The sequence below is a fragment of the Puntigrus tetrazona genome, chromosome 24, assembly GCF_018831695.1.
Source record: "Puntigrus tetrazona isolate hp1 chromosome 24, ASM1883169v1, whole genome shotgun sequence".
NCBI lineage: Eukaryota > Metazoa > Chordata > Actinopteri > Cypriniformes > Cyprinidae > Puntigrus > Puntigrus tetrazona.
In genome coordinates, this window is record NC_056722.1 from 19,826,179 (window position 1) to 19,844,905 (window position 18,727).

The 18,727-nt window shown below is 36.8% G+C and overlaps 1 protein-coding gene across 13 annotated transcripts in view; it reads right to left on the bottom strand.

The window, feature by feature from the left end:
* The window catches only part of cnksr2a (connector enhancer of kinase suppressor of Ras 2a), a 75,976-nt gene that overhangs the window by 38,099 nt on the left and 19,150 nt on the right, over positions 1-18,727 (bottom strand). For 4 of the 13 annotated variants that reach the window (XM_043225986.1, XM_043225976.1, XM_043225974.1 and 1 more), the window contains exons 3-10: positions 18,484-18,686; positions 13,424-13,529; positions 8,034-8,075; positions 5,768-5,887; positions 5,086-5,145; positions 4,160-4,228; positions 1,487-1,633; positions 492-628 (exon numbers count right to left, since the gene is read on the bottom strand). In XM_043225986.1, the coding sequence (XP_043081921.1) occupies positions 492-628; positions 1,487-1,633; positions 4,160-4,228; positions 5,086-5,145; positions 5,768-5,887; positions 8,034-8,075; positions 13,424-13,529; positions 18,484-18,686 (884 nt within the window). The remainder of the gene's footprint in view (positions 1-491; positions 629-1,486; positions 1,634-4,159; positions 4,229-5,085; positions 5,146-5,767; positions 5,888-8,033; positions 8,076-13,423; positions 13,530-18,483; positions 18,687-18,727) is intronic. The other 9 variants (XM_043225980.1, XM_043225979.1, XM_043225977.1 and 6 more) reach the window with 6 other exon arrangements.

Genomic DNA, 18,727 nt, shown 5'->3' on the forward strand with positions numbered 1-18,727 from the left:
TAATATTGTAAACATCTGTGCTGCTCAACATTTTTGTAGATATAATTTTGATGAATAAAAAGCAAAAAAAAAAAAAAAACAGTATTTAGTCATGCAAATCTTACATAAATAAATCAAAATGAAGAAATATGCATTGCAACAAATTTCATTTAAACAACTTTAAAGGCGATTTTCACAGTATTTAAATGTTGTTGTTTTTTGGACCTTTAGAAACCTTATTTCAAATAGTTGTATCTCAGCCAAATATAGCCCTATCCAAACACACCAAATACAAACAAAGCCTAATTATTCAATTTAATTCTCAATTTACAAAAACTGACCCTTATGACTGGTTTTGTGGTTTTGCGTTTTCTTGTATCGAACGTACAGAGCAAAAAAACAGCTTGAAGTCGGACGAAATAGTGTTTTACGGAAAGAACCCTTTACTGTGAAGTGAATTTCAAGCCAAAAAGCAGCTGAAGTGTAAAAAATCTTCTACTGGATGAGCTTACCGGGGTGTGTACGGCTCGGAAGGAGGGGGAGGGATGTACAGGTCTTGGAGGGCAGAGCTATCACGCTTGGAAGGTGTACTGATGGTGCTTGTGGGCGTGGCCGAGCTGCTGGTGGGACTCCTGGGTACGACTGGCTGCTGGGCAGACAAGATCATTGGATTAAAGATCAAAGTTCACATCCACTATGAGCTGGTAAAACGTCTGAGGGCACAGCTAACTGTAATAATGGAGCTCTGTTCCAGGACGTGACCCAGACACTGATATCTGCAGACAGTCACAAGGGCGAGGGATAGAGATTAATAGGTCCCCGAGCAGCGAAACGGCGGAGCAGTCTCTCCACAGTGCTGTCTGCAGTAAACAGTGCACTGGGATCTCTGGGTCAGGATGCTTTGACATAATGAGTGGGAGTCTATGGAAACATTTGTGGCATCTCCAGAGAACACAATGGCTTCAGAGACTATAGACGTGTGATTAGTGTCTCCAGTGAGCTGAATGCCTGGGAACAGGGGTTGTGACACAGACTGCACAGACATGACATGCACAAAGAGCCGCGTGCACATAATCAGTGAAATGAGCATGTGAGATGACAGCTGCCAAGATGGAGATGTACACAGATCTGTTTGGGGAAAACAGCTAAAAGTTTAGTCTGGAGCCAAACTTAAATTCTTCACCGAAAGCCGATTAAAGCTAATCTGCTCTCTCTAGCGCACACGTTCGCAACACTTCTAAGGCAGGTTAGTGATGTTACTGCAAATTACTTAATAAGCACCGCAAGACCCACAAAAGCAACTCCGGCATCCAACACTCCTTAAATTATAGTTGTGTTGCAAAATTTGAATGGAAAGCGACATTTAAGCAGGCAGGTGCATTATGGGAAATGAAGTCAAAGGCGTCTGTTTTCTATCTACGATGAGGCGAGGGAGCGGGTAGCGGATAAAGGGGGGAAAGTGCAGCCCAACGATGAAGCTTTTTGGACAGGGCGATCTGAATCCTACCTGCAGGGCCAGGGGCTTCCATCTCATGTTCTTTAGTAGGGCTGGGGCGGAGGTGAGCGTGCTCTGGGGACGCTTTTTCAGGGTCAATGTCACACCGGCAGGGTCCCCGCGCAGAGAGCTTACCAAGTTTTTCAACTGCCAGCCCACCTACAGCAACAAACACAGGGTCAACATACACAGACTCGACAAGAACGCCACACAGAGACGTCACCTGACAAGGAACTGCTAAGCCTCTCTATATCTGGTGAATGCGGAGAGAATATACTGTTACTACTGTATGTATCACACACACATAGCCTTCCTGACACACAGTGCATGTTGATTAAGTTTACTATGTGAAATGAGTGTACACTAATAAGGTGTGATGTTTGCTAATCATTTAATTGATTCCACATTAAAGTCTGTGGAAGAACTTGACATTCCCGGTAAATGTCAATATTTGAGCATTTCAGTTCTTCATAAATTATGTATAATCATATATTCCGTAGCATGAAAAATGATTAGGAATGACAATACTGACTATATTTTTTAAAGCTAAACATAAATGAAAGATAATAAAAGATAAATATGCAGTCTGTGTAAAAATTTTTATTGTTGAAATATTTATGCTACACTGTTATAAAAATGCTTACTGAGCCAGCATGTGAAGCTAATAGCTGGAGGCAACTGTTTAAATATAATTCTAAAATAATGTGACACGCTATATGCAAACTCTACATTTTTAAAGATGTTTACATTACTGATGAATAATTAACATAAATTCATAACATTTCACAGTTAAAGCATTAAGGCTGTGCAATGTACCACAAGTGATTTTACTGTGGTTAAGATGAACCAATAGATGAATCAACGCCAGTTAACCATTATAGTGACAACATCATAAAACAGGAATTAAAATTTAATTAAATTAATGTCTTTAAATATTAATAATAGAATAGAACTATATTATTATAGTATGTAGTCCCTCAAAAGGGGATCATATTTATATTTGCATCTAAAAGTTTAAAACACTGTGATATAAGATTGTTTGATGTTCAATAATTAACTTAATTATTTTTGAATAATCACAATGAACAACTCTACTGCTAGTTCAACAGAAATATTAACTTTATAATAAAACCTCATAAATCACTACTATGTCAGCTTATGAAAAGAGTAAATTAAGTAATACACACACACGCGCAAACATTGTTTTTCTATCATAGGATAAACTTTTGATTGATTACTATAGTTATACTGAGCTAATGATACTTTCTATCCCCTAGCCTTACCCTCAAACAAACCTTTTAGCATTTTTAGACTGTCATTAAGACATAATTTATTATGTTTATTAAGCAGTTTACTGTTGGCTGGTCCCCAAAATGTAGGTGGTTTGAGGTTTTACTATCCTTTAATATCCTTGTGGGGACATTTAGTACTTACTAAGTAGGCAAAACGTGACCCACACTAACCATGTCCTTCACAGACAGAAATAGCCACAATACACAACACACACACACACACACACACACACACACACACACACACACACACACACTGAGATGGGCTGGATATTTCAGACCTGATCCTATGGGGATCGTATGGGGACTAACCACAAAGGTTACATCTAGAGCAGCTCCCACAATGCACCATTCTGTAACGCCAGCTGCGCTTGTTCTTGAGCATGAACCGCTCATTGTTACGGTAATTGTTTGTCTGTGTGTTTTTCGCTACAAGCCGAATTCGTATCGCTTATCACACATTAGAAGCGCTTTTATCCAATTATGAAGGTGACAACAATCTAATTACATGAGGATTAATGAGTCCTTAGTGTTGCTGATGTTTCATCACAAAACAAGCTCAGCATCCCTCACCGCAGCGACAAGATGACTAAAAACCAACAAAAAAACACTGACGTAGAAGTTCAATTCTGATGCCTTGAGGTAAAACCATCTTTCAAAAACCATCTTAAATCTCAAAACCGACATCATTGTGATCAGACACGTTGAAGAGGGAACATTTTGCTTTCTTCAGCTTCTTTAACATCAGAAAACATGCCACCGCTTGAGAGTAAAATTCAAATATTCAACAAATTATTAAGCACCTTATGCGCATCAAACACTAAGGAAGTAATTTCAAACAGAATTGATTTCACAAGCTTTTACTTGTACACAGACGTATGCAGAAAAGGCTCTTTATCAATTATTTGAAGGGAACTCCACAGGGTACGATCATCGGAGTACCTATTGATGCACTCCATATGCACGCAAAGAAATCTCTCAAATTCGACCATCCTTAAAAACACACTCCGCTGCCCTTCATTACATGTACAGCCTCTCATTCCCTTTAAACACTCTCCAGTCTCACTCAGAAATGCAGTTTAAAGCGTAACACACTCAATCAGCATTGTGAATTCAGTCAAATTGGAATATAGTTGCCCTAGTCATAGAAACGAGCTAAAAATACATCTAGTAATATGTTTAAAAGCTCTTGGTGCTTTTACAAGGACACATTAAAGCCCTCAAATTCGAATGCTCCTCATTTTCAGTTCCATAATTCACAAACAGACAGGAAAGGGCCAACTGTTGTTGAATGCCAAGTGGGACTTACATATATAGGGAAAAACTGATAGATGGATGGATGATAAAATAGAAGAAAAAATGGATTGAGTGACTAAGAAAGAATGACACTCACCACTGTCTGATGGTTCACCTGGATGACTTCGTCACCTGCGTGGATCTTCTTACAGCGATCTGCTGGAGACTAAGAAAGAGACAAGAAAACAGAGAGATATAAAAAAGATAGAATAATAGAGGGAAAAAAACTGATGAAAACAGATGAAAACAAATGAAAACGCAGTACGGCAATATTTCAAGTATTTAATTAAAATAGCTGCTTTAATCCAGCATTTTTATTCAGCGTCATTACTCCTGTCTTTAGTGTCATGTGATCCTTTAGAAATCATTCTAGTATGCTGATTTGGTGTTTACTAAATATTTCATATAATCCTTGCTGAAAACATTGCACATGTGCCTTGATCTAATTCATGATATGGTTATATTTTACCAAAAAAAGAAAAGAAAATGAGAATAGCTCAGATGATTTGATCTGGCAAGAATTTGATGCAAATTAAGATTATTTTTAAATCTCAGACTTTTGCATCTGCTTACTTTGGCATCAACCTGAGGGTAGTTCGTGACAGATCTCTTCTAAAACAAGTGGAGACGTCATAAAAAAAGTGACTGAAAAACAGAGGCCATCTTAAATTGTAGTCTCAGTTTGGACTATTATATGCAACTGAAACATGGCATATGAAATACATATCGAGGTGCTGCTTTTCTATGGGTACTGCATATTGCAGTATAGCGTGTGATTTCCACCCACTATTAGAGCTACAACAAAAACTAAGAGCTTTCAGTCACATGATCGGTAGATCTTTATTTAGAGCACTCCTGTCTGTATAGCTCTCTCTTTCTCTCTCTCCTGCTCTTTAATTTGAGCGTGTGCAGTAACAGCCATACAATCAATTGCTGAGATTCATTACTTTTATCTGCAGCATACAGGACATTATGAAAGACACATGAATTAGAGCGCGCACATTAACACCAAATGGCTCTTACCCCCTCTGTGGTTCCTGTGATAACGTGAAGCCCATCATATGTGGATTTGATGTACATTCCCTTAAGATATAAAAACAAATTAATAGACTATAATGAATAATCTGTTCATCTCTTCCTTTTTCTGTCCCATGCACACATTGAAGAACACTTCAAAATGCTTTTAGTCTATTCATGTGTATATAGAGACACAAAATGACTTCTAATAAAAGGGAGTTTTGAAGACAAGCATGCACACACACACGCACACACACACACATATGCTCATTAGGACAAAGATCAATGTTGAGGAAGTTACTTTGAATTTGTTTGGCAAGATATACAAGCTGCTTTATAATTACAATTAGTTAAGCTACAGTCAAGTTTCAACAAAACTGCTAACAAAAGGTTATTATTACATATTAATTAGAAATAATTTTTTCACATACTAATGCATGCTAGCTTAATAAAATGTTTAATTTACTTGATGAGTGATAATTTACAAATTAATCTTTGTAACCCCAACCTTTTGAATGGACGATTATATATTATTTACTCATAATTATGTATCTTATATTGAATAATTAATAGCACTTAATATATTAATACTTTGTCAGATATTAATTATCAGAACATTTATACAATTTTTTTAATAATCAGCACAATCATCTGTACAGTAGCACAGTATAGTCATGATTGATCTTACCAGACCCTCTGTAGGTTTAATATTAGCCAGTTGAACCACCTCCAGATGTGCTGACTGGGAGACCAGGGGGTCTGACGACAGTGAGATGATGTGGTCACATACTCCAGATAATGTCTTACACTTGAGAGAGAGAAAAAAAGAGGAAGCATATCAGTTATTTTCTGCACAGATACGCTGCACTGGCCGAACATTTATTAGGCATAACTCAGCATCATAGATATGATCAAATTTAGGTTTAATGTCCCGTGACCACAGAACGCATCAGTTTTAATAAACAGGTGCAGTTTTACATCCATTTCCACTGGGAAGGATTTAGTCATACCTAAAAAGACTAGGACAAAAGCTATGATTTGGTCAGGTATGTTGATAATTTGGTTTGGAAAATGTGCTGTATTAATTATCAGGAAGTTGAGTTTCATTTTTTCAAGTCATTCCTCCCCTATGTGTTTATCAGTCTTCCCTGTTTTCTCACCCCTTTTCGTTCATTATCTCAACAGCGTTATATATCAAACTCTCAGCGATTATGATCAGATTTCACCTCTCTGGAATATTCGTGTAGTTCACTCAAGGTGAAGGAGGTGAGAATCGATGTTGTTTCATTTCCTGTTAACCGCTGCACTATTCCTCAGCTCTCCACTTTTCTCTCAACAAGCTTTTTACTGGCATGATTGTAAAGTAAATTACAAAACTGCTGAGACATTCAAGAAACTTTTCAAATATAGTAAGTAAGAAGCAAACATTGTTAAGAAAATTACTATAAATAATTGGAAGGAGATATATATATATATATATATAGTATCTATGTATGTATGTTCCTGCCTACCTATAAAAATATTACCACATAGCTGTATATATGTACAGCAGAAACACTATTGTCATGTTACTGTCCTTGAAATTATGACATTTGAAATGTTACACTGTAAACTATAATGCTTGCCATTTTTCACTTTGCTACCGGATTTGCAAAACATGTACCTTTTTCTCTGCCTAGCAATTATACTGCGATTTGTATTTGCTTTTTAGGGTAGTGTAGCACTTTAATTCACTTTGTTTTATGGTTTCATCTCTCTCTCTCTGTTTCTGCTTTCATCTGGTGTCATTGGTGTGTTTGTTTCTCCTCCTACAGTCAGTAGCTGAGGTGGGGTGGTGCTGGGGAATGAAATCTGCTGCTAGCAGGCGCAATGTGTAGGTATTTATAGCTGTGGGACTCAGTGAGAATGACAGCTGTGCCCAGCCCAGCAGTCTGTGGCGACAACAGGACTTGCCACACACACACACACACACACACACACACTGCTGTGTGCGAGTGTGTATCTCACAAAGAGCCTAGCTGTGGCTCTCCTGTGACTGCAAAGGGAACTTCACCTCAGGGCCTGGACTAGTAAAATACATGTTCACAAAATGGTTACCTGGGGACTTTACAGCAACAGATGTAAAACGTTGAGATTAGGAATCATGTCTTCTACATGAAAAAAAAACACTATTAAAACTGACTTCAGCAAATGCTGAGATCACAGCAAAATAAATAAAAAGTTTATCATAATGTATAAGCATTTAAATCATGTATTTTAATCGTTAAAAAGATCGTTAAAAAGTCAACAGCAGTTTACATTTTATTGATTACTTGGTTTGGAAAGGTTTATGTATTAACTGGCAGAGAGTTGGTTATATAGTATAAACACTTTAATATTTCATGCGATTAGTCATTTGACAGCACTAAATATAATATCATATAATACAATAATAAACTGGTTCTTGTCTGGGGAAAAGGAGCTGGTTGTAAAGAGTTATATTATATTATATTACATATTATATTATATTATATCAGAGATTTGACGGTCTTAAAATGGTCCTTGTCTGGGGAAAAAACTATTAGATGAACAGCACTTACAGTAACTGAAGCCTTAATTTACAAATAACTTGTAACGGTATAAAGTGCAATCTAAAAATAAACTACTACAAAAAATATCAGGGAAGATTCTTTAGGGCCAAAAATGCAGGCACTACTGAATAAAGACTCAAAAGTATCTGTTTGTTAAATGGTTCTTTAAAAATGAGCTTTTATAGTGTCATTGTGTGGTCATAAAATCAGTCAGGAGTTTAAATTTTGTCTAACACAAAGAAATAACAGGCAGCGAGAGTATGTGTATGAGCATCCTCACAGCACTTCCTGTAAATGAAGAAATGGGGGCAGAGCTCACAGGAGAAACATTAGAGCTCATTATCAGCCACATATTGCAGTGTAAACCAGAAAAGAAACACTTACCACATGGAGGATCTTATTTTCGGTCTCATAGACGGTGCAGTCCTACAAGGAGGAAAGAGTAAGATATTACTGTCATTTTAAACAGTTTAGGCCTCTCACGTACACACTTACCCACACAGAGAGCTTGAGAAAACATTTACTGAGCAAAGTATCTCTGCAGATGGGATAATCTACCAAACAGCTGGGTCACTGTGTTCAGAAACGTCTCTCTCTCTTTTTCTCCCTCTCAGATGCTGATCTAATAGGAAGGTTGAACAGAGGAGAGCCCCGGGCTCAATTTAACATTCAGGCTCTGATGGAGACATTTCAAGGAGCTCATGAGGTTCCCGCTGGGGGCCGGGACTGCTGTGAAAGTTCATGGAGAAACAGCAATCCTGCAGAGTGACTGTGTTTGTGCAGGTGTCATTTACAATACAATACATACAAGCGGAAAAATGTGAAGAAAAGTAAAATGTGTTGTAGTGATGTTTGTCCTTCTGTAGATTTCTCCTATCTCTACATATGATCATGGAGCTCAACTGACTGTCAGGTTCTTGGTCACCAAAGCCCTTCTCCATCAAGTCCTGGTTGTTTCAAATTTCGTCCATTAAGGGTAACGGAGGCTACATGCTTCTGTGACCCTTTAGTGAAGCAGAATTTTCTTTTTCTGAATTCTTCCACAGATTGTGGCCTCATGCAAACCTGTTTCTGAGCTCTACAGGCAGTTCTTTTGACCTCAGAGCTAGGTTTTTGTTCTGATATGCATTATCAGTTATAAGTTATAATTATAAGTTAACTTCCCTCAGTGTAGTAACATCAACAAGCAATATGATGTTCCTAAGCTAAATTTCAACTGTCCCAGATAAGGGTATGAATACTTATGCAATGTAATTTTTATTTTTAAAAAAATTATCAGCAAAGATGTTAAAAACATGTTTTTTACTTCACCAATATGGAGTATCGGAGTGTAAATTGATGTGGAAAAAAGTAATTTAAAGCAGTTTAACATAAGACAGCAGCATAAAACGTGGAAAAATTAATGGGTATGAATACTTTCCAAGGGCATATATCCAAAACAATATTTTAATTCCATAAAAAATAAAATTCTTAATAAATTCTATAATTGATACGGAGCAATTAAATAAATAAAATCCTTTTATTTTAATCATATGAGAGAAATACATTTTTGGCTGAAGGCACAATGCAATGTGCAGCAGTTTAGTAGTTGATTATAATGGAAGTGACATTTGGCATTTTTACTGAATAAGGCATAATGTAGTGCTGTTGTGAAGCAGGTTTTTTTTTCGTGTGGAAGCCAAGTAAGTCATTTAATATTCTCAACAGTCCTGTAATATTTCACAAATGGTCAATGCATCACATACATCAACCAAAGAATATGGTATAGCTTTCTATTCATGGAAAATGGCTTTATCATTCAAAAACTTGCGACATTGTGAGAACATATGTTCCAAAGACAGTCAAACAAGCTGATAAACCATTGTTTAATGGAAACAGATATATTGCAAATTTTGGAAATATTAAAGAAGATGTACTGAAGAAACTGATCTCTGGCCATCAGCTATCACCATGGCAACACCTACTCTGCTTCCTGTATCCATCACTGACCCCCAAACCTAACAATGCCCAGTAGGGCGACAAGATTCTCTTTTCCTTTGGTCGTTGAACCTATATGTCTCCGTTTCTGCAGCATCTTACCAAAAGGGCTTATTTTCAGTCCTCATCTTTGGTGCTCTCACCTGCACCTCTTCTCTTTCATCACAATAAAGTAATAACCAGCCCTCACACCTGAGACACTCGCACAGCCAAAGCCTTGAGAGAGAGCGAAAGAAAAGAGTGTTCCCAGCAAATGAAACCGCATTGATTCACTTCCCTTCAGAGCACCCCTGAGCATCTCTGCACCTATTCTCTAGTGCTGTCACTCAAGCCATGGATCATCAAGCAGGACGCCCGTGTTGCATATGTGTGTGTGTGTGTGTGTCTAGAGGCGAGCATAAGACATTCTCGTGCCAAAGTATGGTGTTTAAAGATCACACAAAAATTTTTATTCTGCCATAATTTATTCACCCTCACTCCAAATCCAAATGACTTTTTTTTACAAAAAAGAAGAATTTTCAAAGAAAATGGACAAGGAACTGGAGCTGTCGAGTTTTAAAATAACAATTAAATGATCATAAAAATTGTTATTTTAGAATAATACTTCACAATCTTACTGTTTCACTGTTTTGTATATCAAATTAATGCAGCTTTGGTTTTTTGAAAAAAAATTAACAACTGTATTTCACATTTAATGTTTGTACTGCTATAACTGCATAAAAATCTGACCGAAAAAAAATATATACGTACATACATACTTTGCATAAAATTAGTATATCAAAATCACATCACATCAACATATTTTGATGTACAAAACACAATTAACAAATGTCAAAAGTTATTTAATGGTTATTTACAGGAGTTATTTAATGGCTTGTACTAGCTCAACACATCGTTTTTATATTTGTTTTTATGCTGTAGTTAGTAAACCGAACTCAAGATTCATATTAGTGTGATTTATGAACTAATAATTTATCTCTGTAAATTTGATTAAATAATTGAAAAGATCTGACTCAAAAGATGGTAGTTGCATTTCTGTCTATGTGGGTTCAGAAAGCTCTCAGATTTCATTTCAATTTGTGTTCCATTTTTGGGTGAACGATCCCTTTAAAATTTTGGTCCGTTTAACACAAACCTTTAGTATTGCTTTGGACAATTGAAATAGATGTGCACAAGTCATATAGACACTTCTATGTTGTTTTTTTTCTGTTGTTTGTTTTCGTTATTTTGCAGCTTGGAACAGCCACAGACCTTGTTAACTTTAACTTAATTGAGAACAGCTGGGTTTCACAAAAGAAAGTACGTTTCGAACAACATGAGGAGCAAATTAATGAGAAATTTTCATTTTTGGATGCAATATTTCTTTCAATTATAAGTAAACATCACACAGAGCCAGACAATGAAAGAGATAAACACACCCAAACTAAAGCGGTGATAGTGATGCCAGCAGACGGAACTCATCCATAACTTACAATACAATAGTATAGAAATGGGACATCGAAGCTTTTGTTTAGATGTTTGTGGCCAATGATAGAATACCAGCAACCATCTTGGTCAAGTGCCCTGGCTGAGAAATCAGATGGTCAAGCAGGTTTTTGGAACATGCTAGGCTGGTACAAGATTGTCTACCAGCTCAGTCAGGTCCCAGCCAGCTGGTGGTCCATCTGGTCAGATAAACCAGTTTGGATTATCTTGGATCAGTTAATTACCGTCTTGGATCAGGTAGAAACCAGCTAAAAACACACCTGCCAAATGGGAGAGAGAGGAATCCGTTCCATTTTTGACCTAATCTCTCAGGGGCCGATTTGGGGAAGGGACCCCCACTGGTTCTGAGCGCTCAATACTAGTTGCATTACTTAAGATTAGACCCAGATCTCTGGCTTCAACGCTGTAATCTGTCCTGGATTAAGAGAGAGATTGTGTGTAGCGTTCAGGCTGAGCTGGCTGTGACAGACTCATCCATTTAATGCTGCTCTTGCTGGCCATGATCTTCTGACCCTACCAGAAATAATCTGCTGGGTACACAAACACACACACTAACACACACGCACATCACTGCAGTGGCCTTGAATCCTTCTCCTTTCTCATATTTCTCTTTTGTCTGACATGGTTATTTCACACTGATTGTTTCCCGCTCTGCTCTACAGGACTACATTACCCACAATGCACACTGCCTCAGTAGCAAATGACATGTAGTCCTTGACATCCTCAGAGTGCATTCTAAAACCTTTCTAAACCATTCTAAAGGCTTTTTTAAAACGTGAAAGAATAAGGGAAGAGCAGATGTGCGAGACAGAAGTTTAAATAACATTTCAGACATGCTCTCAGTAACTTTTTAGTATAATAGCTTTGAGTCTGTATTTTATTTTTCTGCAGTATAACGTGACATTGAAGATTTAGATTTTGCCATCACATGAATAACTTAAAGTATAAAATGTATCAAATTGAGAAAACAGTAATTATAATATTTCATAATATTATTGTTTTTTATTAAACAATTGCAGGTTTGATGAGCATAAGATATTAAGAAATATATCATTAAAATTTTTATTTATAAATAAAAGAAATAGCTTGAACTTTTAATTAGTGTAGTGTATTTGTATAAAATTGCATTCACAAATTCAAATTTTACAATTAGAGTTTACCGGTAAGAAACTATTTGATTAATGACAAAATTATTTTTAATCTAATGACAGTAGAATATTATCACAGAACATAGTTGTAGTAAATGTGCAGAAGGAATAAACAAAAGTTTCTTTAATTCTAATGCATCAACACGCATATAACATTAAAATAACATTAACCCACGAGAAAGCAAACTGAAACTGAATGTATATAAAAATAGGGAAACAGTCAGGGAGAACTTAAATAGGTGAACAGAAACAGGTGGAAACTAATTAACTAATAATCACTAAATGAGGCTAGGAACAGGAAGGACCAAATAAGGACATAAAGACACATGGGGGAAGAAAATTCAACAGAACAGTCCTGGGTTGCGTTTCCCAAAAGCATTGTTAGCTTAAGGGCATCATAGACCCATTGAAACCAATGGAGCCACCATCAACTTAGGCTTACAATGCTTTTGGCAAATGCAGCCCAGTAATTTGACAAATATACAACTTTAGATTTTAATATTAACGGGAAAACTGCTAATAGCTGTGTAAAAAAACTGTATATAAGTTTTAATCTTGATTTAAAGAAGTAAAAAAAAGAATTTAAGTAATTTACCCATTTTTAACAATAATGTAATTTTTCAAACAGAAACTTATCCTAATTTATTTTGATATACATTAAAATATATAGCTGCCTTTGTATTTTATATTTGTATTTATACCACTCCTCCATATTTGACAAAGATTAAAAAAACAACATTTAATACATTGAAAAGAAAGATAAAATGACAATTCTGTCCTTATTTACTCACTTTCATGTGGTTTCAAACCTGTGTAAGTTTCTAAGAATACAAAAGACATTTTGAAGAATTTTGAACAGCCAAACTGTTGTTGGTCCCCACTGACTTCCATAGTGGGGAAATACTACTGAAGTAAATGGGGATCATCAACTGTTTGATAACCAGCATTCTTCAAAATATCTTCTTTTATGTTCAACAAATGTAATGTAAATGATGACAAAAGTTTTCCCAAAACTATTCCTTTACCCCATCAGGGCTAAATCTACTCTGAAAGTTCATCTCCATGTCTAGAGTAGAGCCATATATGAACTACATAAAATACTTCAGAGAATTAGAATTAGAGTGTTTATGTGATATATTTGGTTTGGTTGGTGAACGCCATTACCTGCTGTACTATGGTAGTAAGTTCCAGGCACAGCTGAATCACGTTGTTCCTGGTCACAGAATAATCTGTTACGGCAGCAAATGGCGACCTGCAAAAGAAGTAACACCTGGAATTAACCGTTAGATTATTCTTAGAGCCAGACCCACAAGATGGACAATTTGAGTGTGTTTGCAAATTGTAGATGTGTGTATGTTATACCTATTGACCGTCAATGTACTCCAGACCCAGTTTCTCTCTTCCTGTGAGTGACGAACTGAATGTGGGTCGTGTGTATTGAGGCTGTGTGCTATATATACAGGGCTGTAGGAACATTGGTTCATCGTTTCCATCCTGTCTCTAAATATTCCTCTAAAACCGCTGGGAACACCAGCTGACGCACGCCCCGAAGCCCCTCACAATTTAACTCTAACAATTTTTCACCGTTGGGCTCAAAAACATTGATTCAAAGACCTCACAAGCACTCTTATACCACCCTAACACACTAAACTTGCTTTCCTAAACAGGATTTGGGATGCAGCTCTCGGCGAATACCAAATCCCCCTTCAAAACTCCGCTCCTAAATGTCAGCGGCTTCACTTGACTCCCAAATATCACTTTGCGGTAGATAAGTACGCCGACAGCGTTTGACCTCGGTTCAAGGACACCTGTCAGCAAGTATGGATGCAGTGGTCAGAGACTTTACGAAAAATGTCTTAAAAAAAACCTGAGGGGATGGAGAACAAGCAGAAGGGAAAGAAAAGACTAAATGTGAGAGAAAAGATAGCGGCAAGAAGTTCAAAACCAAGTCATCCGAGTAGACAGAGAGATGCTTAAATCTATGCAGCTCACTCAATTCTCTCCAGGACTGAGTAGACTTCATTACATCCAACCTTTGCTCTTTTTAAAGCATTTGAGCACATGCCGCCATCTGGACACGACGGCTCCAGGCTGACAGGAAATCCGTCAGTTGGATAAAAAAAACACTACCATCTACACAAGGACAGGTCTTTAAAGTTTCACCTCATTCTGCTCCAGTTTTTCAATTAATGCGTAAGAGTCTGAGAGCTGGTGTATGCTTGTAGTTGCTTATGCGCTGCTGTTTATCTTTGTTTCAAAGATCCTTTTACGCTCAGAGAGAGAATCAGAATACTTTCAGCTCCCATCTGAACAAATCAATGAAAACGCATTAGCACCATTAATGTCAGGGCATTTACATGTATGCATCTGGCAGATGCTTTTATCTAAAACTTGCATTGTGTTTAAGGTACAGTTTATGCAGTTCACAAACTTCCTAGCAATCAAACCCACAACCTTGGTGTTACTAGTGCCATTACAAAATAAGCTATCAGCTATTATAGTAGTGGTGCACTGTTCAAGAAATTTGAACTTCAATACTTCAATAATTCAATACTTTAATACTAACCACTGATAGTTTAACAGTTATTGGCCAATACCAATAATATCTTTTTATATATATATATATATATATATATATATATATATATATATATATATATATATATATATATATATATATATATATATAATATATAACATAATAACATAATTATAATTTATAGAACCTAATCACTTTTTTACAGAAAAAATATAAGCACAGTGTGTTCAGCAAACCAGGAGGTTGAACATTCAAGTCTTCTCACAAATTTCAAATGGGGAAAAAAAGACATTGATGCTTAGTCGCCTGAATTATCAACAGTCAACATGGCTTGTACTCTGACTATGATCTCTTTTGCCTCTTAATGTAACTGAGACTTTTTGCCTCCTTTGCATTCCAATAAGCCCCGCCCACCAGTAGCTCCACCCACAATGAATGAAAATGAGGTAAAGCCCACTACAAACCCAACAGAAGCAGCCAGATAGCATTAAAATGATGATCAACGACTTGCCAAATGGCAGAGGAGAGTCGGTGTCAGGCTGGATGGATATCAACCAATAACACTTAAGGGACCGGGACTCTCAAGTCAGTCATAATGTCTCTTGGCTTTAGATCCATTCACCTGTTTTAGTGTAACTCCATTCCTCCCTTTCTCTCAGAGTTCCTTCTGTTCTTCCACTATGTCTGCAGGGGAGACGACAGCTCTACTGGGGACTCTTTTGGCAGAGAAGAGAGGCCGGGGAGCGTAATTAGGCCAGCATTAATGAACGAGGGGAACGAGGCACCCCTCCCAACTGGTGGCCTTGTTCCTACAGCGTACGTTCCTGATTATGGACACTGAAACTCCCCTAACCCAAACACTGACTGGCTACAAGTTCACCTTAGTCAGCAAGCTGATGTGGATAAGTCCTCTCAGCTTGATCCCAATCCAGACCGGGCCAGTGTGAACTGTGATATGGACGGCTCTCAGCTCCAGGATCAGAGAGCGGGGTGGCGAGTGCCCGGGCACAGCAATAGAGAGATGGCGTTCTCAGCAGGGTGAAGCTGAGAGGATATCAAATGCCGTCTGATGGAAAAGACCCTACTGTGCGATGCTGTCTCTGTCCAGAGCTTTAAGCCAGGCTCAGTACCAGAGGGAGCTGGACCGAATCAAGCAGCTGGGTGCCAAATGGATCATTCAGCACAAACCACTCGCCTGATTTACCTTCATTTCAAGATGAAAAAGTAGAAATACTGCAGCACTAGAGTCTATGACTTAAGTGTCTTATGAGGTGTTTAATACTGACAGTGATTTGCTGCAACAAAGTGACTGGAAACGATTAATCTGCAATGAGAGCTGGAGAAATTTCTAGCAAATGAGAAATGATGCTGTACAACCACAGCAAATTTGTGAACTCTCAGCTTTGTTTAGCACACTTTTCCATGCCAGATCTCAGCAATTGAAATTCATATGTCATATATAACAAAAATATTGTGAATCGCCTTTGAAGTTATATATAATATAGTTCTTATTAGTGCATATTGTTCATTAAAATTTTGATTTAAGTGTATTATGGTAGGAAATTTACAAAATATCTTTAAAGAACATGATCTTTACTTAATATGCTAATGATTTTTGGCATTAAAGAAAAATCTATCATTTTAAGCCTTACTTTGTATTGTTGGCTATTGCTACAAATATACCAATGCTACTTATGACTTATTATGACGTAAATATTTATATTCAAAATATTTTAACATTTTCAAAATACAAAATTTACAAATAATTTAACAAGCTGGAATTTATACAGCTAACATTTGACACATTTATACAGAAATCTTTATTTAAAAGAAACGTGATGATAAACATGTCTAATAGTTCTCACAGATGCTTTCAAGTCTATAAAATACTTTTTGCTGATTTGACAAAATCACCTTTACTGTAGCCAGCTAGACAACATTATCTTGATGACAAAACATCAAAACTTGCAATAATCTACAATGTATGATAGAAAAGTGTTTTTATATTGACACTCAAACTTCATTTAATACAAACAATAGATAGATAGATAGACAGATAAATAGATTATATATTATATATTACATTGGCAGCCTTCAAATATTGTGTTGGACAGTGGGGGGCTTTTGAGTCAAAAAGCTAGAGATCCACTGACATAGAAAATCAATGTATGTGAAATGAATTCTTACAGATATTTCCTCACAAAAAAGCACCAAAATTCCATGTGGAGAAACTGCTGGACAGAAATGTTCAATTTCACACTTTCCTTACGTAACGGTCTCTGAAACATTGCACATCAATACATCATAAAGAAATCACAATCTAAAGACAACCGTACATGAACAGAAGCCATGTGGTTCAAACCTTAAATAGAAAGAAACCGAGTTACAGATAGAGAAAGCATCTGTGTTATATAAGACCTCTTCACATACTTGTACCTGATTGCTGAGGGGAGGAACACAAATCAACATGATTGAATTCGAGCAGACTAAAGCTGACCTCACACACACCACACAAGGGACCCCAAGTCTGTCTTTTCTGCCCACCCTGACAAACAAAGTCTCTCTAATTTTCAGTGCCATTCCTTGACTGAAGGGAAGACCGTGCATGACATGATTTTACACAAACAGGAAATGTTCCTGGATCAACACCCTGGAACATCCAGGAATCACAGACGCATCTCTGAACCTAAGCCCGAAATCAACGGCCTGAGAAGGAACAACAAAGGATGCTGATGCATGAACACATCTTTAATCTACACTGATCTATAAAAACCAAGACTAAATTCAGACATAATTTCATAATGTACAATTTTAGTCAGTAAGACTGAAATTATTTGCTTATGCTCATCAAGGCTGTGTTTATTTGATAAAAAAAAAATGTATACTACAAAATAATCAATAGTTTTCTACTTTAATACATTTTCATAATTTATTCCTCTGATGCAAAGCTGAATTTTCAGCATTATTACTCCGGTGTCACATGATCCTTCACAAATGATTCTAATATGCTAATTTATTATGAATGCTAAAAACAGTTGTGCTGCTTAATACATTTGTGGAAAACAGTATAAATAGCTGTTCTACGTTTGTTCAAAAATATGTAGTTTATTTGTTTAAGGCTATGAAAAAATGTATAACATTATAACATAAAAATGTCTTTACTGTCACTTTTGATCAATTTTATGCATCTTTGCTGAATTGAATTTATTTTGAATTAATTTTTTTATTTATTTTATCACAACCCCAAACATTTGAAGTATTCAGGTGAAAGATTGAATTACTTAAAAATAACGTCTGATTAATCGCTTAATAACCTAACTAATCTAGTAGTACATCTCTCGCTACCAAGTTACCAGAAATCTCAGTCGCTCACATCACAACAGCATTTATCTGATAATCAACAATGAACACAAGACTCTGGAGCTCAGAATAAGCCCACTATTAAACTTTAAGGTCATACTTTAAATCTTTATTTGATATCTATATTGTTTTTCAGAGGAGTCAAATTCTAAGCAAGAGGGCGTTGAATTTGGCTATACTCCAACAAGTAAGGCTTTAAAACGTTGACACATCAATGCGGGTTGGATTTGAATTTAATTATATCGAATATGTGCTTATTTATGTTAAGTATGTATTAAATCGTGTATTGATTTGGTGTGTGTGTGCAGCTCTTAGCAGGACTAACCTATCCAGCCAGGCCAGAAGGCTCTTAGCAGCAGCGATGAGGTCCACCACAGATGTGAGGAAATCGTTGGGCAGCTTGCGGGTTGTCCGGCCGTCATAATGGCCGCTGCGTCTGCGGCCCGTGATGAAGTTCTGCAGGTTTTTGGCAGAGGCATTGAGCTTATGTGAAAGAGTTTTCAGGTTTTCAGTCTCCAGCCCGTAGTTCTGTCAAACAGAGATAAAGACAATGAAGTCTTTTAGTGACA